The sequence below is a fragment of the Pongo pygmaeus genome, chromosome 5, assembly GCF_028885625.2.
Source record: "Pongo pygmaeus isolate AG05252 chromosome 5, NHGRI_mPonPyg2-v2.0_pri, whole genome shotgun sequence".
Lineage (NCBI taxonomy): Eukaryota > Metazoa > Chordata > Mammalia > Primates > Hominidae > Pongo > Pongo pygmaeus.
This window is the reverse complement of record NC_072378.2, coordinates 100,145,296-100,168,637: the sequence shown is the minus strand read 5'-3', so window position 1 is coordinate 100,168,637 and position 23,342 is coordinate 100,145,296. Positions and strand designations below refer to the sequence as shown.

At 35.6% G+C, this 23,342-nt stretch overlaps 1 protein-coding gene across 1 annotated transcript in view; it reads left to right on the top strand.

Moving 5' to 3' along the window:
• The window catches only part of SIM1 (SIM bHLH transcription factor 1), an 80,211-nt gene extending 57,093 nt beyond the window's left edge, over positions 1-23,118 (top strand). The window contains exons 11-12 of the mRNA XM_054493037.2: positions 14,284-14,686; positions 17,051-23,118. Coding sequence (XP_054349012.2) covers positions 14,284-14,686; positions 17,051-17,781 — 1,134 coding nt within the window. The 3' untranslated portion in view covers positions 17,782-23,118. The remainder of the gene's footprint in view (positions 1-14,283; positions 14,687-17,050) is intronic.
• The last annotated feature ends 224 nt before the right edge of the window (positions 23,119-23,342 follow it).

Genomic DNA, 23,342 nt, shown 5'->3' with positions numbered 1-23,342 from the left:
ATAAATTGTGCTGGGAAAACCAGATATCTACATACAAAGAATGAAATTAACTTGAATGGATCAAAAACCTAAATGTAAGGCCTGAAATTATAAAGTTTCTAGAAAAAAACGTAGGGAAAAAGCTCCTTGACATAGGTCTTGATAATGATTTTTCAGACATGACACCAAAAGCACTGACAACAAAAGCAAAAATAAATCAGTGGGAGTACATCAAACTAAAAAGCTTCTGCATAGCAAAAGAAACAATATAATGAAAATGCAGCCTTTGGAGTGAGAGAAAATATTTGCAAATCATATATCTGATGAAGAGTTAAAATCACAAACATATAAGGAACTTGTACGACTCAATAGCAAAATAAACAAAAGAGAAAAGCGGAAAAAAGAAAGAAAAGAAGGAGGAAATATTTGATTAAAAATGAGCAAAGGACCTGCATAGACCTTTTCCTGAAGAAGGCATACAAATGGTAAACATGTACATGAAAAGGTGCTCAACATCACTAATCATCAGAGAAATGCAAATCAAAGCCTCAATGAGATATCACCTTGTACCTGTTAGAATGGCTATTATTAAAAAAGACAAGAGGTAAGTGTTGACAAAGATGTGTAGAAAAGGGAAACCCAGGCAGTTAGTGGAATGTAAATTGGTACAGCCATTATGGAAAATGGTATGAAAGTTCTTCAAAAAATTAAAAATAGAGCTATGATATGATTCAGCAACTTCACTTCTTATATACCTGAAGGAAAAAAAATCAGTATGTTGAGGAGATGTCTGCACTCCCATGTTCGTTGCAGTGTTATTCAAAATGAAGACATGGAAACAACCTAAATGTTCATTGATGAATGAGTGGATTAAAAAATGTATCTATGTACAGTGAAATATTATTCAGCCACAAAAGAAGGAAATTCTGCCATTTGCAACAAAATAAATGAAACTGCTAAGTGAAATCAGCCAGATAGAGAAAGATGAATACTGTATGATTTCACTTATGTATGGAATACTGTATGAATAGATTAAAAAGTATATATATATACAATGAAATATTATTCAGCCACAAAAGAAGGAAATTCTGCCATTTGCAAAAAAATGGATAATGATGCTAAGTGAAATAAGCCACATAGAGAAAGATGAATACTGCATGATTTCACTTATATGTAGAATCTAAAAAAATCAAACTCATAGAAACAGAAAATGATAGTTGTCAGGGCTTGGAGGGTGGGAGAAATGGGGAGATATTGATCAAAAGGGTACAAACTTTCAGTTGTAAGATGGATGTGTTCTGGGGATCTAATGTAGAGCATGGTGACTATAGTTAATAATATTGTATTGTACACTTGAAAGTTGCTAAGAATAATCTTAAGTTTTCACACCACACACACACAAAAGGTAACGATGTGAGGTGACGAATGTGTTAACAAACTTGTCTGTGGTATTCATTTCACAGTGTATGTGTATATTAAATTTATGGTGCTGTATACCATAAATGTATACAATTTTATTAGTCAATTATACTGCAGTAAAGCTTGAGGAAAAGGTTCTGATGTATGTTGTTTAATATAGTTTATATTACTTTAGTTTTCCTCATTTTTACTGTACTTGACTTAGAAGAAGAAAAGGTAGACTTATCCTTCCATTCACAGTTGCTCAACTTGGTGGAGGGCCTTTAAGCTTCAATTTCTTTTTACAAAATTACAAATCTGATAGACCTCCTCTTTCAGCATGCAGAAGGTTGGTAATATGCCTGCCAATCGGTTGGCCTAGTTCTAGGACACTCCCAAGAACAGCTTGGGCAGTCCATGCTTTGTCCAAACACAGAATCAAGCAGTAGAAGACCAAACAAAGCTGCAACAAGAGGTTGGAGCAGGTGGCACCACCTGTACCCATCTAATTCAAACCCATTTAATCTGCCACTTACATGTGAAAAATCAGAGAGTGAGTCAGAGCATCAGCGAAAGGATCAAAGTGATTCTGGCACATGCCTGAAGCTCATCATGGAAGATGGGCTACTTTAAATTAAAATTAGTGCTACTGGTTCTGGAAATCCAGGATTTTACCCAGTGGGCTTGAACTATTTCTATATTATCTATGCAAGTTGGGATATACTTAATCATTTACAGCCGTGGATGTCATGACATGAAGGACTTAATTAAATATTTATTCTAATTTGTTGTTACCTGATTAAAATCTTCAGTGCAATGAAAACGCTTGCAAGTCTTTAAGACATCACCTTTGGATTTACAAAAGAGATGGACTGTAGATTTCATGGTTTGGGAACAACTCTCTCCGTATGGAATCCTATAGGAGATTCCTTATAGAGTTACACTGAAGGAAACCCAGCCCTGGGTCCTGCGTGCTGATTCCCTTCCAGCTGCAGATCACCCTGACAGCTAATGAGATGTGGACTATGGTTACTTTTCTGTGAGAAAAATGAGTGAACCAAATCCCAGGAACATTTTTGTAACTTTTTTGGGGGGTGGGGTGGATTAAGAGAAGGCCTATGACATTTCAAACCACATTTGAGGCATATTTTTAAAACTTCCCATGTTTCTACTTCATGAAATATATCAGAGAATTTACAGGTATAAAAGATTTCTTGCCAGAATATTTTTTTGAGCTAAATATGACTAAAATATGGATAAAAGGTAAAAAAATCACAATAAATAATAGATTAAACTATAAATGGATCAAATTATAAAATAATGGGGGAAATCTTGTGAATAAATACTTTAAAATTGGTTCTGGGAAGCTGATAATTCATATTATTCTTTAAAATGAAGGAAGAAATGGCCAAAATATTTAAAGCTTTTATTAACCGGATTTTGATTCAGTATTTACCATCTAATTATTTATAGTATAAATGAGTATATTTACTGCTCAGTTCATCTAGCAAAATTATCCTCAACTCTGGAATGTGACTCAAGGTTGATGTAATTTTTCTTTTAGAATACATTCTCCAACTTTTCTTGAAGTTTTTTTAAAGCTTAATTCTTTAGGAACTATATGTAATTGAATTAAATTTCATAAACATATCTCAGGAGAGTTCTTTTCCAATGCTAAAAATTTGTGAGACTTGTCTAGAAATCATATTATACTTAGTTTTTGTTAATATATATTATATAGACTTATTTTTGCTGTTTATTAATAAGATAATAAATTAGAAATGAAATGGCAGCAAAAATTTATATTATTTGTAGGAGTGCAGGAATGTAGAAAATAATTTCTACTTGATATTCGCTTTGCAGCTTTATTTAGTTGTGTTTTCTAGGTACTAAAATTTTTCAAGTTAGAAATGAACTTTATTATTTGACTGCTGTTCAGTTACGTTACCACAGGCACATGGTTTCCATCAGCCTCTCAGATTAGCAAAATAAGTTGCATTATTGTCATTTAAAAATACATTTGATTCTGACATTAGTTTTTCTCTTACTCCTGTGTTTATCCTTGAGAAAAATCCTGGCAATTTCCAATGTGTGTAAGCCAAAGCCATTCTTTATAGTAAACAGGACTCCTGTTTGAGGGAAGCATCCTGAGAAGTGGGGGTTATTTTAATGGGCATGCTGTATTACTTTAATCTAACCCTTTCACCATCTGTTCTTCCCATAACAGTGAATGAAAAAAAAGAACATATTTTATGTTTCAGGGTTACATTAGCAAAAAAAAAAAAAGATAAAAGTGATTTAAAAGCATGCATATGTTCTTAGTACAATGCAGTCTGCATCTGTGATTTTTCTTTTCTCATGGTTCAGACACAAATCAAGAGGAAAGCTGCTCATGCCTGATAGAGTGAAAGTTTTTCATGAAAAACAGGACTTTACCAGAAAAGGGTCTCTTTATATATTTTACAGCTATAAATGATAAAAACCTCAATGAGCTGCCAGAATAAAAATAGATAACTGTGACATCTATTGTTGGAACATCTGGCATTTTTCCTGGGCTGGGTGGTTGCTGCCACATCCAGATGAATGCAGAGCACCTGTCTGGAACATGCTGTTGAAGCAGGAATGAATCTTACGACCGTAATCAAAAGAAGAATATCTATCGGTGTACTTGTGGTACGAGACTGTTTGAGTGATTAGAGGACATACCTAAGGGTGTGTGGAGGTGGTTTATGGGGTGTAGAGGCTGGAGAAAGTCCCCTTTGTAAAAAGATTCTTGGGGACCTGAAATCTATTACTGTGTAGGGGGTAGGACACTGTTGTCTTTCTTATCTAAGTATAGTATATTGAAGTATGGGACAGTGAAAAGAGTAAGAGTTCTGGAATTACATGTCCCCTCTTAAACTTCATAATCATGCAACTTTGGGCAAAAAAATTTTTTTTAACCTTATTTGTTATGTCTGTAAAGGGATTAATAATACTTTTAAGATGTTGTTAGCATTTAATAAAACAATGTCTACGGAATCTGCATAGTGACTAATGCATAGCAAATGTTTTATAATGGTAACTGTTGTTGTAATGGGTATTAGTTAGCATAAGCAGATCATATAGTAAGTTGCTTCTTAATAAGTCACAGTTTTTTTCCTTTTTCCTGAATAACTTATTTACTAAAGGAAACAGTAATGTTTTCCTTCTTTGAACTCCTATTTTGTTTTTCTCTCTATTCAGGTCTTTGCCTTTTCTAAAGTGTATTAAAGTTATATTCTGTGCATTATTTATATCCCTCTTAATGTGAACACTTTGAAAGTGAGGCTGTATTTCTCCTATCACCTGGCATGCCGCCTTGCAAAGCAGGCACTTAATAAATATTAGAATGAATGTTAGAATGAATTTTTGTAAATAGTTCCCATTGGGTGCATATTAAACCCCAAGGGATGGCTCAGGCCTTTAATCTGATGAACTATCAGTCTCTTCTAGAAGGAATGATTCTGTTATAAGCTGAATTCCAGAGGAGAGCTGGGGGACCGTGGATGTCATCTGAAATCTAGTTTTGGCAGTCATCTGAGCTTTTTGCTTGCCAGCCTCAGCCCACCTTTGGTGGCTGGCATTTGGTTGCATGTTTCATGAGAACAAGGGCATCCATCATCTGACTCATATTTTAATTTGCAAAATGAATGCTTGTTTTGAAAATTAAAACTTAAATATGAAATTGAGGTAAATTAAGGTGCATGGTATTCAGAATGACAAAAAATTTTCTAAGAAGAAAGAGGTTTCAGCAAAATTAAAGCTAGATTTTTACTGAACTTTCTTAATTGATTGGTATAATCTAATGAAAATAAAGGAATAACTCAGTTTCTCAGCTTTAAATATAAGAGAAAACACTGTTATCTTTTCAAAGGAAGAAGAGCAAATACTCTCTAGCTCATAAACATGACTGTTTTACTTGAAAACAGTCAATACTGGCCCGGAGCGGTGGCTCATGCCTGTAATCCCAGCACTTTGGGATGCCAAGGTGGGCAGATCACGAGGTCAGGAGATCGAGACCATCCTGGCTAACACGGGAAACCCCGTCTCTACTAAAAATACAAAAAATTAGCCGGGCGTGGTGGTGGGTGCCTGTAGTCCCAGCTACTTGGGAGGCTGAGGCAGGAGAATGGCATGAACCCAGGAGGCGGAGCTTGCAGTGAGCCGAGATCACGCCACTGCACTCCAGCCTGGGCGACAGGGCAAGACTCCGTCTCAAAAAAAAAAAAAAAAAGAAAAAAGAAAAGAAAATAGTGTCAATACCAAGAAAGGCTAGGAGAACCATCCACAGGCTTGCTTGAAACCTAATTGACCATGATTCTCCTTCCTCTCCACTCTTAAAACACATCTATAGGCTCTTAATCAAAGTGTAAATGATAAAAACTGTTGGTACCAAACTACCTTCCAGCTTTGAAAACTGGAGTATTTGGAAGAAAAGGCCCTACTATTTAGATGACTGGCTAGTGGCCTGATTTCTTTCTGCAGTTGGGAATATTGATTTTTTAAAATCCTTTAACGTATATATTTTATCTTTTACCTGCCTATAAGATGGTACTGAAAACATGGTTTTTCTAGACAATATAATCTACAGCAGAAAATAATTTTTACAAGATGGTAACCATTTCTGTTTACCTAAGTGAAAGTGATTAATCAAGGACCTTTACATGACACATACATATCTGTACCATTTGTATTTTTTAGTGCTGTTAAAAGTATTATTTATTTGATTCTTACTGCAATCCTATAAGGTAGTCTGTTCCTATTCTGCAAATGGGAAAATCAAGGCCCAAGAAAAGTGATCCTTTGCACAAACCATATGAAATGGCAGTAGATCAGGATACGCCAATGTCTGAATCGAGGTTTGTTTGTACTGAAATTCCTAGTTGATAACTTTATATTTTCGTATGCAAAATATTAACATTCAGAAATAAAAACAAAGATATTTAAACAATTAAATTATAGCTTTATTAAAATGTTTCCATTTCTTCAGAAAAATGTTGTTTAAAAAAAGGCTTTGTCTGAAATGATTCTATAAAAATAAGACATATGTTTACTATATGGGATTTTTCTGATGTTCAAATATTTATTTTAAAATGATTACATACTTTAAGAAAAGTTGCAAGAATAGTATAATTGTACACTAGGTTCACCAGTGCTTAGCATTTGCCACATTTGCTTTATCATTTTTTTCTCTTTCCCTTCCCTCTGCCCTCATTATTATTTATTTTTTTGAACCATTTTAGAGTAGGTTACCTATGTCATGCCTCTACCTAAACCTTAATACATCGATGTGTATTTCCTAAGGACGAGAATATTCTCTTATATAACCATAGCACAATTATCAATATCAGAATATTTAACATTCATAAGATGCTTTTTATCTAATCTTACAGGTGTAAGATGTAAGATTTCTCCAGTAACGTCCCTAATAGCATTTGTTATTTTCTCTCTAGTACAATACTTAGTCCAAGAGTCTATATTGCATTTAATTTTCATGCCTCTTTCATCTCCTTTAATCTGAATAGTTCTTTAGCCTGGCTTTTTCTTTCATATTATTTGCATTTTTGAAGAACACAGCCCAGTTATTTTACAGAATGTTCTTCAATTTGAGTTTGTGTGCTTATTCTTCATGGTTAGATTCTGGTTATACATTATCCACTATCCACTGGAATACTTCATTAGTGAGGTTGTGTCTTCGGAGTGTCTGTCACATCCAGAGGCACATGATATCCATCTGTTCTGAGTTGGTTGGTGATGTTAATTTTGATCACCTGGTGAAAGTGTCACTTGGTTTCTTTACTGTATAACTGTTTTTTTTTCCTTCTAATTAAAAAGCAATCTGTGGGGAAACCCTTTAAGACCATAAAAATAGCCTATTTCTCAACAGTTTTTCCCTGAGATTTATCATCCATGATCATCTGTGCCCAAATAAATCTTTATTGACGTGATTGCAAAATGTATATTTTCTAACTCAACTACTCCCTCCATATTCATCAGTTGGCACTCTACTGTAAGGAAGATTCCTTTATGTTTCCCCATTTATTAGCTAGTGCGTTTACCAGTTTGGACCCATGGATTTATTTAGTGGGTTACAATTTATTCATTACTGTCATTTACTTTTGCTTAAGTTTTTCTGTATTTGGCCAGAAGGAATTCCTTCAAGCTGGCTCCTGTGTCGTTTTGACATGTCCCTATCACTCCTATGTAAAGCTATTCAAAGCTGTGTATCTCATAGGTCTGGATATGTAGTTTTTACCTCCAGAATTCTGTATTTAATTTACGTAATTTGTGTTTGCCTATTTTCCCCAAGGGTTATTTAAAAGTTTTTTTTTTCAGGTTGAAGCATTTTTTTAAATTTTGTTTTTAATTTCCATTTTTATGCATTGTGATCAGAGGGTGTTGTTTATATTTCTACTCCATGAAATTTACTGAGGTTTTCTTTGTGACCTAATATTTGCTTGATTTTGATGATTGGGCATCTATATCAAGAAGGTTTCTTCTTTATTATCAGTATGTGAAGTGATATATAGCCATACAATTTAACTGATTGGTTTTTTTTTTAAGTCTTCTGTAGTCTTTATTATTTTAAAATTTACTTTACTCTGTTACTGAGAGTGGTATGTTAGTCTTTTATTTGTCAGGATGTTTCTATATCTCCTTTGTATCTCCTATAGTTTTTGCTTCATATGGATGGCATTGCAATGTTATTTTGTGCATAAATATTCATAACATTTCTATCTTCATTGTGAATTCTGGCTTTTAGCAGCATAAAATGTCTTTTGTTTTGTTTGTTTTATTTAATGCTTTTTTTAAAGCCTGAATTCTACTTTGCTTGGTTTTACAATCCAAACTCTTGGTTTCTTATTGTCTACATTTGCCTTGTTTATGTTTGCCTTTCCCTTTATTTTTAGCCTTTTGAAACTGTGTTTCAGGCATGTCACATGATCAGTATAGAATTGGGTTTGCTCTATAAATTATCAGAAAATTCTTTTTTAAAATTGGTGATTTAAGCCAATTCACATTTATTGATGGGGTTGATATGTTTGACTCAATGCTGTCATATTATTTAATACTTACTGAATGCATTATGCTATATTTAATGTGTTTTCTTGATTTGTCTATTTTTCTGTTTTTAATCAAATTGTAATTTTGATATACTTTTAAATTAAAATGTAGGTATCACAGAAAGTGCCCGTTAACTCATTATCTGGTTTCCCCAGTGGTAACATCTTGCAGAGCTGTAGTACAATGTCACAACCAGGATATTGCATTATTACTATCATCATATAGAACAATTTCACTACCACAAGGATCCCTCATGTTGCCTTTTTATGACCACATCTACTTCTCTCCTACTCCTGCTTTTGTCATTAACCCTAGCAAGCACTAATCTGTTCTTCATATCTGTAATTTTGTCATTACAAGACTGTTGTAGAAATGGAATCATATAGCCTTTTGGATTGACTTTTTTCACTCAGCGTAATTCACTGGAGATTCATCCACATTGGTGCATGTATCAATGGTTCATTCTTTTTTATTGTTGAGTAATATTGCCTGGTATGAATATATCATATTTTGTTTAACCATTCATCTTTTGAAGGAAATCTGAGTTGTTTCCAGTTTTTGGTTGTTAAAAATAAAGCTATAACAACTCAATAACAACAAAAGCAACTCAATTCAAAAATGGGAAAAGGGCTTGAATAGACATTTCTCCAAAGATTTACAAATGACCAATATGCCTGCAGAAGGATGCTCAACATCACTAATCATTACAGAAATGCAAATCAAAACTGCAATGAGACACCTCTCACACTCATTAGGATGGCTACTACTACTACTACACACACAAACAATAACAAGTGTTGGTGAGGATGTAGATACATTTGAACCCATTGTACTATTAATGGGAATGTAAAATGGTGCAGCTTCTATGAAAAACAGCACAGCAGGTCCTCAAAGAATTCAAAATAGAATTACCATATGATGCAGCAATCCCATTTCTGGTAATATACCCTAAAGGATTAAAAACAGAGTCTCAAAGACATATTTGTGCACCCATGTTCATCGTAGCTTCATAGCCAAAAGGTAGAAGCAACCCAACCGTCATCAGTGGGTGAATGGATAAACAAATCGTGGTATATACAATAGAATACTCTCCAGTTTTAAAAAGGATGGAAATTTTGACACCTGTTTAAACATGGAAGAACCTTGAGAACATAATGCTAAGTGAAATAAACCCGTCATGAAGAGACAAATACTCTACGAATTTACTTATGTGAGGTACCTAGAATAGTCAAAGTAATCGAGACAGAAATTAGAATGGTGGTTGTTAAGGAACTGAAGGGAAGAGGGAATGGGGAGTTACTGTTTAATGGGTACAGAGTTCAGTTTTGTAAAATGAACAGTTCTGGAAATGAATGGTAGTGATGGTTGCATGGCACCGTGAGTGTACTTAATGCCACTGAACTGTATACTTAAAAATGGATGATAGTAAATTTTATGTTACTTGTATTTTGCCACATTGAAAAAGAAAGGAAACAGAGAGGATTTGGAAGTGGAGGGAGGTAGCTGCTGTAAATATTTGTGTGCAAGTTTTATATGAATATAGTTTTTATTCCTCTGGGATAAATTTCCAGGATTACATATAGTAATTGCACATTTAGTTTTTAAGAAGCTGCCAAACTGTTTTCTAGACTAGGTACAACATTTTATACTCCCATGAGCATTGTGTGAGTGATCCAGTTTTCCTACATCTTTGCCAGCAATTGGTGTTGTCATTATTTTTTGTTTTAGCCAGCCTGATAGATGTATCATGATATTTCAGTGTGGTTTTAATTTGCATCTTCCTAGTCACTAATGATGTTGAACATCTTTTCATGTGATTATTTGCCATCTGTATATCCTACCCAGTGAAGTGCCACTTCATATCTTTCACCCTTTTTTGTTGTTCTTGTTGTTGAGTTTTGGGAGTTCTGTATATATTCTAGAGGCTAGTCTTTTGTTAAATATGTAGTTTGTAAATGCTTTATCCGTTCCTGTAGCTTGTCTTTTCATCCTCTTCACGGGTTCTTTTTTGGAGCAAAAGTTTTTAATTTTGATCTAGTTCAATTTATCTTTATTTTTTCTTTTATGGATTGTGTTTTTGTTGTCAAGTCTAAAAACTCCTTACCTAGTCCTAGATCTTGAAGATTTTCTTTTATGTTATTTTCCATAAGCTTTATAATCTTATGTTTTGCATTTAAGTCTGTGAACCTTTTGAGTTTTTTTTTATATAAGCTGTGACACTCAGATTGAGATTTATTTGATTTTTGCCTATGAATGTCCAATTACTCTAGCACCATTTGTTGAGAAGTTTATGTTTCCTTCACTGAATTGTCAAAAATCAGTTGAGCATATTTGAAGTTTGTCACATTTTCTGCCTCTAAGTAATGCTGATAGTATGGGTCATGTGTGACTTAATTTGTGCTTCTTAATGACCTTATAGGTCTTGAGGGCAGAATGTGTGGACAGATCCAGATTATGGTGGTTGCCATTATCCTTCAAACTCAGAAGCCTCTAGAATATAATAATTTATTGACCAAAAGGCAGCATGTAATTCCTAACGAAATTGTGTCATAACGGGATACTTGGAGGGAAAATTGGCCTTATAGTAAAATTATAATTTACACAATAACTTTCTTTTTATAGTTATGACAATAAAAATTTGTAGACTTGGATTATTGTTCTCAATAATTATTTTCTTCCAGTAACTGAGATGTAGGGACAGGCACAGGAATCAAACATTTCAAAACTAAGAAGGATACCAAATAGTTATTATATTGTACAGAGTATTAGAGCTGAAAGACAAGTTAGATGAAGTCTAATCTAACCCACTACTGCATTTTTATGCAGCATTCATTCATTGCACTGCACACACTACATATAGTGTGGCTGACTGCCTTCCTCTCTTTCTGCCTTCTCTCTTTTCTCAAATATTTAATGAATACCTGAAACATTTTGGATCAAGTAATGCAGCTGTAATGTCCTCAACAGAGTTTACATCATTTTAAAGGGATGAATGTGGCTCAGAGTTTTGATGGTGCCCACTGGTGTAAATTTATAGGTCTTGAAAACAAAGGTTTACTGTGAGGCTTTTCCTCTGTATCTCCTAAGCAGTGTGAGGTCTTAGACTAACTGAACCACCCAACTTCCGCCTGCTTGAATATCTCAGGGCAATGCGCTTGGTGTTTTGTAGTTTCCTGCCTATTGACAAGAGGCTTATCCTTCAAATTCTTCTTTGGATGCTCTTGAAATGTATACTTCCTGTATGCCCAGGTTGTCTGTTGTTGAATTTTCATTGTGATTGAAGGACAGAATGTTCTTCTCTGTTGTGCCAATAGCACTTTCCCATACACACTCAGGGAAAGCTTTTCCCCCTCTTAACAGGGCTCAAAAGTCTTGACTGGAGTACCTCAGAAATAGACCTGGTTTATACTTTTATAAAAACAAGCAGAATCTGGGCAACTCCTAGCTTGGAATAACACTGATGGTCTGAGTTCCTCTGAGGCAAGCACATGGATGGTACTCTCAAGAAACACATGTATAGCACTTGGATCCCCACTCGGTAAGGTGAGGAAGCGCCAGCCCTGCTTTGGTGAAAGTGAAGGTGGTATCTTGTGAAAAGAGAGTCTGGGTTCACTGGAAGAAGAGGATGATGGCATGTGGAACGCATGATGTAGGTACTGAGCCCCAGGATGCCTTGATGTCTCCTGTTCTACAACCCTGCAGGGAAAGAAGAATTTTCTAATTTTTTTTTCTTGATGGAATATGCTGATAGTCCATATGTGTAGGTGGAAAATAATTAAAGTAATAATTAGAAATGGCAAAGGAAAAATTTCGACCTGGAATTTGCACAGGACTCTGTTGAGAGCATGCTATATTGGCATACTTTGGAGGTTCCCCAGAGGAACCTGTGTAGTTCATCTCTCTGTCCCCAAGAGCCCTCAGCTGAGTTGCCTCTTTGTACTGAAATGGGAAGAGCCAGGATTCTTGTTCCCACAGGGTGGGCCTAGTGGTGAGGGGAAAGTTTGTTTTGTCCTGTGAAGTCCTCATCATGGGCGACAAGGGAACAGCAGTGGAGCCTAGGAATTTTTCTTCTTCCCTCCACAACACCACACGTGCCCACCCCTGTTTATTCTGGGGTAAGAAATAAAAGTCTAAAATGGACTTGTATTTTGGTTCCTGGGACTGTGAAACAGTTCCTGCCCCTTCACTGCAAATCTCCCTAATATTGGATCTTTTTTTCTCTCCTTTTTTCCTTAGCAGTGTTTTATCTGAAATGTGAAATCGTGGTTTCAAGTGCAGGCTTTGAGACCAGATAGACTGTGAGGTGGCTGTGGCATCTTATTAAAACTTGTAGTAATGTCCTTTCTTCCTGTATTAAATGGAGCTATATTATGTTCAGGTGGTTGTGAGGATTAAATGACAAAATGTATATGGAATGATTAAATGACAAAATGTATATGGAATGTATATGGAATATTGCCAGACACGTAGTAAGCTCTCAATAAATGACATCCATCATTATCATAGTAGGTAATCTCTTTACAATACCTAGAATTGTTTGGCATTAGGCAACCAAAAACTGGTAAAAATTATTGTTATATTACCGATTTTAGTGGCTTGTGAGGGCCTTCAAACTGAGCATACTTCCTAGGGAGATCTATCAAGCACTTTATATTCTTTTTCAAAATCTGACCAAATAGTCTGGGAGTAGATAAGCCATTTAATTCCAACAAGGCACAGCAATGCCTGTGGCTTGTTATTTTCTGGTGACCCTATGCATATTTCAAGTTTTATCTTCTAAACAAGAGGCACATCCTAGTGAAGAGGCCCAACTCTTATATGGGATAAGACTTCTTAAGAGCTACATTGCAAATGAATTAGGTAAGCGCTTATTAACTATTCTGCCATCTATCCAGCGTGGCCTTCAGAGAGGAAACAGAGTTAACTTAATGAAGATTAAGTTTCAGGACATTGGTGCCTTAAACCTTAGGTTTTTGTTTGTCTGTTTTAATTAAGAAAAAATGTAGGCTAGGTGTTGTGGCTCATACCTGTAATCTCAGCACTTTGAAAGGCTGAGGCAGGAGAATTGCTTGAGCTCCAGAGTTCAAGACCAGTTTGGACAGCAAAGTAAGACCCTGTCTCTACCAAAGAATTTAAAAATTAGCTGTGTATTGTTGCACACCTGTGATCTCACCTACTCAGGAGGCTGAGATGGGAGGATTGCTTGAGCCCAGGAGGTGGAGGCTGCAGTGAGCCATGATCACGCCACTGCACTCCAGCCTGGGGGACAGGGCCAGACCCTGTTAAAACAAAAAAATACGTGGAAAGCAAATAGAAATAAAATATGGAACTTACTTGGAATCTCTCTTTGGCAATACTGTTAGGGTAGACGAAGAACCTGTGTCTGAATCTTGTTTCTGTCACCTGCTAACACTGTGGCTTTGGGCAAATCACTTTCTCTCTCTCAGTGTTAGCTTCTCTATCCATAAACTGGTGATACTAATAGCGCCATTAAGGGTTTACTACAGGAGCTAAGTGGATAGTTCATACGAGGCACTTCATTCAGTGCCTAGTACTTCAGTCGATGGTTGCCATTATTATTTTTATCTCCTGCTTTCATCAGCCAAAAGGATTTTCTTTGGAAGCATCATAATGAATTAATTCCAAGTTAGGTGTGCACAGCCATGATGCCAAAGCAACGGTTATTTTGACGACCTCAGGACAATGAGACCTTAAGGGTGCTTGTAGAGTAAACAAAGGCTGTTTTTTGTTTGTTTGTTTGTTTTCGCTTTCTGATCGATTGATTTTTGAAATGGACTTTTCTCCCCTACTCGGTTTCAGTATTCGGGATTTCACACGGAAAGATCGGAATCTGATCATGACAGCCAGTGGGGTGGAAGTCCCTTGACCAACACGGCCTCTCCGCAGCTTCTGGACCCCGCCGACAGGCCTGGCTCCCAGCACGACGTATCGTGCGCCTACAGACAGTTTTCGGACCGCAGCTCCCTCTGCTATGGCTTTGCGCTTGACCACTCGAGGCTGGTGGAAGAGAGGCATTTCCATACCCAGGCCTGTGAAGGAGGCCGGTGTGAGGCAGGCAGGTACTTCCTGGGAACGCCGCAGGCCGGGAGGGAGCCCTGGTGGGGCTCTCGCGCAGCCTTGCCCCTGACAAAGGCCTCCCCAGAAAGCAGAGAAGCCTATGAAAACAGCATGCCTCACATCGCTTCAGTCCACAGGATCCATGGTAAGAGCAGGTGAAATGGTTCCCGAACTCCAAGCATTAGGCCCTGGGCAGGTTCATCACATTGTGACACTAGAGTGAATGACCAAATAGTTATCTTCTTTGATTTACAAATCAGAACCAATGGGATTTAAAAAAAAGTTCACTCAGTTATTAATTTTGCTTGTATTTGCTAAATACATTTAGTTTTGACAAGTGAATAAAAACGATTCCTATTTTAAACATCAGAAAGTATAGAAATTACGTTGTTTATTATTGAATACGTCTATTGAATTTGTAGTGTGTACGCATTTACATTCCTCATACATTATTTTCTTTTGTATTTTTGTGCTTCAAATGTGGACTTGAATAGTCTGTAGGCTCATTTGGTCATAGCAGTGTTTCTCAATAAGGGCACTATTGATATGTTGGAGAGGGCCAGTCTTTGTTTTATGGACAGTCACACATACCTCAGATGTTTAACCTTTCTGGGCATTAAATGCCAGTAACTTCCCCTTTCCCCATCATTATGACAACCCACAATGATGATCCCGTGAGTAAAGGATGAAGCAGTATGTAGAATGCACTGGGATTTTCACCTTGGGATAATTATATGGCTTTATAAACACGTCGAAATGGACACCATAGCTAAAGCTTTGATTGTTGCTAATTTTTCGCTTTGTTCATTTCAAAGTAAACTGGTTAAGGAGAGCTCATTCCGTCCATCCCAAGCTTGGGTCCAGACCGGTCTTTGGAATCCTCCCTATTTCATTAAAAGTCAGTGACATTAGGATTGATCTGAAGGCCCCAATACTACTACTCTTGTCTTTAGAATGAGACATGTGCTAGACAATATTGTTTCTATTAATAAACCTTCCTGTCAAATACCACTCAGAAGCTGAGTAATTTTAATCTGTTTCTATTCTTGCTTTCTATTTTTCTGATTTTACTTTGAGTATCTCCAGTTTGGTAGACTGGTAATGGAAACCCAGAGCAAAGGGCAATTACTTGCCAAAGAATAGAGTTAAGTGAAAATCCTGGCTTAACCTACAGATCTGGAAGAAAATATTAGAAATAAAACAAGAAGAAAAGATCAAAGGAAAGCAATGAATAGTGTGATCCAGGCTTTCTCTGCTGCATTAAGCAGTTTACAGCTTTCATATATTCCTACTTGTTTCTCTTCTCTCTTTTTATATTGACTTCAGACTGTTTTGAGAATAATTTGGTTTATGGAATATACTTTGGATGCACTTCTCCTCCATATTTTATCTCTTTCCTTGGCTCCAAACAGGTTGTTATTAAAATTATAAATATTGTTTAAAAAAAATTTTTTTGAGACAGAGTTTCGCTCTTGTCGCCTAGGCTGGAGTGCAATGGCGCGATCTCGGCTCGCTGCAACCTCTGCCTCCCGGTTTCAAGCAATTCTCCTGTCTCAGCCTCCCAAGTAACTGGGATTATAGGTGCCTGCCACCACGCCCGGCTAATTTTTGTATTTTTTAGTAGAGACGGGGTTTCACAATGTTGGCCAGGCTGGTACTGAACTCCTGACCTCAGGTAATCCATCCACCTGGGCCTCCCAAAGTGCTGGGATTACAGGTGTGAGCCACCATGCCCAGCCTTATTCTTTACCTTACTTCAAAAACAATCTAAGGTACCTGAGTTACTATATGATTACCTGTAAAGCTGAGATGTTTACCCCTAAATTTGATAATATTTATGTTTTTATTTGGACAAGATTGTATCTATATCTATAATCTTCAGTTATATCCATCCATGCTTACACATATATCTATGTGAATAGGTGTATATTTCTAATCTTCAAATACTCTAAAAATGAACATTAGAGCTGTATTGTAACCGTACTTAAGATATATTAGAGCTTTATTTTAACTCTACTTAAGATATATTTAGCAATACTAACATTTTAGGTTATTTATTTGGAAGTGAGAGAATATTTCAGCCTGTATCATTATTTCCCTCAAATCCAATTGAAAACATTTTTCAAGCATCAATTTAACATAGCACTGTTCTACAGAATAACATAAACCAAATTCTATGCATCCTTCTCTTATTTCCAGTCAGACAGGTCTAATAACGTATATCCATGGAGAAGTATAAACGCACTTTACCATTTGCTAATTGTCATTCACAGTGAACAAGGTTTATCTTCTAAGAAACTTGTTATAAACTTGGTCTGCATTTAAAATTCACTGATTTTATATGAATCCAGTACAGAGAGTTGACACTCTATCATGTGAGCCTGTTTCAAATATTGGTGCATATATTAAAAATGAAAGATATAAAGTTTATTTTAATAGGTAAAGGAAATATACTTATTTTGAGGGTGAATTCTGAGATCACTTACTTTTGACTTTTTCTAATTTTTAGGGCGAGGTCATTGGGATGAAGATAGTGCGGTCAGTTCTCCAGACCCTGGGTCAGCCAGTGAATCAGGTGACCGATATCGTACTGAGCAGTATCAAAGTAGCCCACATGAACCCAGCAAAATTGAAACTCTTATAAGAGCCACCCAACAAATGATTAAAGAAGAAGAGAACAGATTACAGCTAAGGAAAGCCCCCTCAGACCAACTGGCTTCCATTAATGGGGCTGGGAAAAAACACTCCCTGTGTTTTGCAAACTACCAACAGCCCCCACCAACAGGTGAAGTCTGCCACAGCTCTGCTCTTGCCAACACTTCACCATGTGACCACATCCAGCAGAGAGAGGGAAAAATGTTGAGCCCCCATGAAAATGACTATGACAACAGTCCCACCGCACTATCTCGGATAAGTAGTCCCAATTCGGATCGCATTTCAAAATCCAGTTTGATCCTAGCTAAAGACTATCTGCATTCAGACATATCTCCTCATCAGACAGCAGGAGACCACCCTACTGTCTCTCCAAACTGCTTTGGCTCTCACCGGCAGTATTTTGATAAGCATGCTTACACATTAACTGGATATGCCCTGGAGCACTTATATGACAGTGAAACCATTAGAAACTATTCCTTGGGCTGTAATGGCTCACACTTTGATGTAACTTCCCATCTAAGGATGCAACCAGACCCAGCACAAGGACACAAGGGAACATCTGTTATAATAACCAATGGAAGCTGATGTTTTGCTGAAATATTTTGTTCTTTAAGGATCTCTGAAACATATTTATAGTTTAATACCCCATTACCAGCATTTACTATGCCACAGATTGTTAGAGAGCATAACTTAAGTTACTGGGTATTTGATACGTGTTCCTATAAAATCAAAGAAAACATAGCACTAGCATTCAGGGTTATACACAGAAAAGGGAGCTAAATTGAATACACAAATTTCCCCTCTAATTATATGGGAATCAGAATAGATAAATTTTGACTTGAAAAATATTCATGTAGATCAAGTGTGCATATATACTACATGAGAAGACTGATGAATGACAACATTGCATTGTGACTATCCAGTGATCCTCATACACACAAACTATTACTTACAAACTGCGGTATACATTTTACATATGGAAATATAGGCTATGTAATGTAAATACATCAAAAATGGGTAATTTTTTTGACTCTGTCACACTAAACTTCTTAAAGAAATTTCCATTCCCAAAATAACTGAGAAAGAGAGAGATACATCTTATAAACTGACTTCTTTGTGGTTTCAATTCAGCCAGCTCATTTGGTTCAGGCATAAATTAGAGAAATGTTTCTGGATATGGTGCAAAAATGAGTTTTCACCTGGTATTCATTATAAACAATCAGGAAGAGGTAATTTTTCACCTTGCTTTTCAGTTAGACAAGGACCAGGATTGCACTGACATGGCGCTAAGGGTTTTTCTAAGTAAAAACACTGAGATGTTGGGACACACATCAAAAACCTGGAGTGCTCAATTGGAAGTAGTTCTATGAATATGGAAAGGCCAGAGGCAGAGTGAAATAAGATGATATCTCAAAATTTAACACAATTTAAGGGCTCAGCATAAGTAAACAACATATTTGGGGTTTGCTTATAAAACCAACTAAATAAAAAATTCAAACCAATTCACCCAGAAAAAAGACCAATAAGTGCAAAAATAAAAGGAAAACCAGTGAAGTGCCACATGACAGCAGTGTAAGTGTTTGAAAACGTTTCAAAGCACATATGTGCCAATGTGACAACATGTGGAAAGCCTCAGGAGAGAGTCTAAGATAAAATCTTAGGCTGATAGACAAGTAGTTAAAAGCTACGAGCAGTACTCTGAAGGAATAAGAAAAATGTTTATTTTCCTTATTGTTTGTAAACAACAAACTTGGTCTTACATCTGTGTGGTATAATAGAAAGGCCACCTGACTAGATCTCCGGATTCTAATTTTGGCCCTACCTGTAACTTAATTTTGTGACCACAGTTGCATCATTCACCGTGCCTGGGCTCTAGTTTCCTGGTTTGTAAGGCAGCCCCAGCGTTCATGTTCTGTGATAGAGCAGAACAGAACTTATTACCTAATTAACTCTCTGCTATGAGTTGTCAAGACTGATCATTCTGGTTTTCTGTACACAGAAGTTTAGATGCTTTGTGACTTAAGCAGGTGTGTGGGCTCCTTTAGGCAGGTTACAGTTAACTTTCTAGATTTAGCCAAAATGTAGTTGGTAGAAATTTATAACAGAGAAGAAAAATAGCAAGATTTATTTAATGCACTATTCTCTAGTAATTAAAGCAAAATGATATAAGTGATTAGAGAAATTTCATAGATAATATTTCCTAGGAGTCCCATGCCCAAAACTCTTGCCATATTTAAGGAGGGGAATGTACTGGCAGAACATGACTTATAATTTTGGAAACAGAACATGAAATTGAATACTCAGGGATTAGTAGTATATTTTCCTCATTTAACACAGTTATTTCACAGTCCATAGGTAGGTGACAATCTGAATGATAATATGAAAGAAGAATACTGGGTTGTTTGTATATGAAAGGAGAGGCTACATAAAATTAAATAATGTTAACATTTGTGCTGTAAATGCAAAAAAGTGCAAGTAAGTGAGAAAGTTAGTGGTTATATATATTTTCAAAAAATTCAAAGTGCAGTTGACCCTTGAATAACATGGGTTTGAACTGTGCAGATTCACTTATATATGTTTTTTTTCAATAAAATGCAGATAAAAAACCCAGTATTTGGAGAAATGTGAAACCTGAGTATACAGAGGGCTGATGTTTTGTATAAGTGAGCGCCACAGGGCCAACGGCAGGACTTGAGTATGTGAGAATTTGGTTATGTGGGGGTGGTCCTGGAACCAACTCCCTGTTTATACCAAGGGGTGACCATACAATAAAAACTAAATTTTGAGTTATACATGCAAGAGTATTTAGTAATTTTGAGAAAATTATTTATGAGAAATCCTGGAATACATAAAATGGAGTTTTGATCAATTTGCAACATGAAGTAATGTCTTAAGAATGCTAAAGCTTTTGTAGAATTCTGTAGATTGATAAAAGTTTGGAAGAAAAAAATATTTGATGAATATGGTGTATTTTGGAAAGGTAATTTTCACAGATGGGTATTTCTCGTGGCTATATATTCTACCAAATGTGCCAGGGACAGAAGCTAAAAGAAATGGATACTTAAGAACCAGGGAAAATTAACTGATATTAAAGAAAAGGCTGTCAATAAAGGAATTTCAGTGGAATTTTTATATGGAAGATAGTTAACTGGTGAAAGGAAGAAATTATGAATTTCACGGATGAGAGTAATCAGAAGGAATAATGCTCTTTAAAATGACATGACCAATATTTTTAAGAGAATACAGAATTAACTAAATTATATCTTGATTCAAAATTTTGGTAGATTGACCCAGTTTTAAGTACCTAACCATTTTAAAATTTACTGAATGTCAATAATTTTATAGTAGCAGTTTTATTACATTACATAAAACGTCATATTGACTCACTGCATTGTATAGCTTACATTTTTTGCAATATGGCATGATCATCACAAAATGACCCAAGGTAAGTTAAGGCATTTGATGACAATGTACCTTCTTAATATACATGTGAATGTGTTAAAATGTGTTTATAATCTACATTATTTTGTTCTGTGCAGGAACATGTTTCCTCATAATGAAGATGTCATCTGTGTCTTTTAAAAATAGTATCTAAAATAACTACGTTCCCGATAATTTAATCAGTTAAACTTAATTTGGCTTTAGTTTTAATTCTTGATTTCCGTAACTTTGCCAAATTTTGAGAAACATGAAACTTGATTGAAATAGATAGAGAAGTATGATTTTTATATCACCTTGGGGATATATAAAAATGTGCTCTATCCAATTACCAGTATAATATGTATCAATTCATTAGATGATACATAGCTCATGGTTTTGTAGAATTCTGGTTTCTAGTGATAATAAGTATCTTTATTGCCCATTTCACCTGCCATACCTACTTTAAAAATTTGGATGACCAAAGAAGTAAATGAATGTTTCCCCAATCTTTCTTGGGAAAATTCTTTTTAAATTGTTATTTGGAATATATAGATTTGATGTGTTATTTTGGGATGCATAATATTAATGTCACAATCCCTACAGGTCAGATATTTAGGTGGGCTTTGGTCCACAAGTCTTTTGTCATATTGTGCTCTCTTACCTAAACTGTAATTGCCTGATAAAAGATAATATGACAGTGCTGAGGTGACATTCAAAATGAGACAGGATGCAATAAATGATTGCCTTCAGTATTTACACAGAAAAATCACTTGCTCTTTCTTGGTTATATTTTATAGGGCTAGATTTTTTCCACTGGGCACTATTCTTAATTCACTCTATACTGTGTTGTCACATGCTGCCTCTGGGCAGAGAATCCCACTTAAAATAAGCTATAAGGGATCTTCTAGAAAAGGGTGATGTGCTCCAATTTTTATTTCTCCTTCTTATGGGGGATGGAGATCAATTATAATACAAGACCATTTGAAAACTATGCATAGACATTTTAAAATGAAATACAAGGCTTCCGCCCTCAAGATCTAAACCAAGTAAGTGTGATGGATGGCAGCACAGATAAGGAAACCTTCTGAATACACATTTGATTTTTATAGCTCTCTCTTTCAAGAGTAGGATATTACTAAGATATTCAGTGCAATCTATCAGTCCTAGTAGTATTTGGAAGTGACAGAGTGAATGCTGATATTTGGAAAATTGAGCATTTGACCATTTTGGGGCCACTCACCTGGCCTAGTGGAATAGCTTACACTTTAATACAACCAAACGCAGTTTCTGATTTAAAATGTTTGAATGCCCAGATTTGGTTCCCTAGTTTCACTCAAATCATAGATGTAGACATACATCCTGTTTTCATAATGATTTTAAAAAGAATGTAAATCCTATGGTCCTCCAAATAAATGATTCAACTTTTATGTCAATGTCAAGTTTTTGTGAATAGGGATTTATGTCTAAGACAGAAAAATCTATTGAACTAGTTCTTACTGTGGAACTAATTGTGGATAAAACATTCGTTATCATTCTAAATTTTAAATGAATGATGGAACAGTTATGGACACATGCAAAAGGTATCAGACATAGAAAATATTCTTGGGGGAAATTTCTGTGTGGTGCTAATTTCTTGCAAGGGTTGTATGGATAGTGCTTAACTCAAAAAGTGAGAGTGTGGTCATTGCCAAATAGGGGTTTGCTCAGAGTTCCTTCTCTAGGACTGTATGCAGAAAGCATACACACACACATACACACATACACACACAGAAAAATATGATTTTTATATCATATTCATGAAAATGTGCCGTATCCAATTATAACACACACACACACACACACACAAATAAATAAATGATCGTTCACATAAGAAATCTTAATTGCTAATTTTAAACCAAACATTTGTAGTTTTGTTTATTGCAACTTTGCTGCATGGGACTTTGCTTTCATAAATCTATATGGGGTTGGAGGGAATTTGCCCTAATTTGCTGACCTGGGACCCATGTAATCACTGTTAAACTTACACCCCATAACCCTGATGTGTTTACATTTCAAAAGAAATGAAATTGGCCTGGAAAGAAATTTTGGAAGTACTGTAAGTTTTTTTCTTTTTTTTCCAAAGGGAAATATTTCAAAAAAGGAAACATTATGAGTAGACGGTTCAAAAAAGATGAAATATTTTACATTTGTTTTTTGACTAATGTGCTATAAAAAGGATTATATTTGTGAGAAAAGATACCGATTGCCAATATTTCAAATACCATCTTGCAATGTATAGTTTTTAGTGACATTGTAGTATAAAGCTGTAATTTGAAATTTTACTTTGGAATGTAAAGTAGAAAATATTAGCTATGTCAATGATATCTTGCAAAGTGTTCCCATTTATAATTATTTATATTGTAAATAGCTTTCTGAAGTAAATTCAAAGTTAATGTGCATAAAATGTATTTATTATGTGAGGAATTTTTTGGTTTAAAATATAGTTACCAATATGCACTTTGAGTCTGGGTTATTCATTGAAAGAAAAATCTCTATAGGACAAAAAAGACTGTCGACTAAAGGAGTACTATAAAGAAACAGGAACCATTTTAGCTCTAGATTCTATTGGAATGGGTAGCACTAAACACACACACACACACACACACACACACAAATATGTACACACACATACTGTAAGAGACCTGGGAATAGAAGCATATACATATATACAGCAACTATTAAATAAA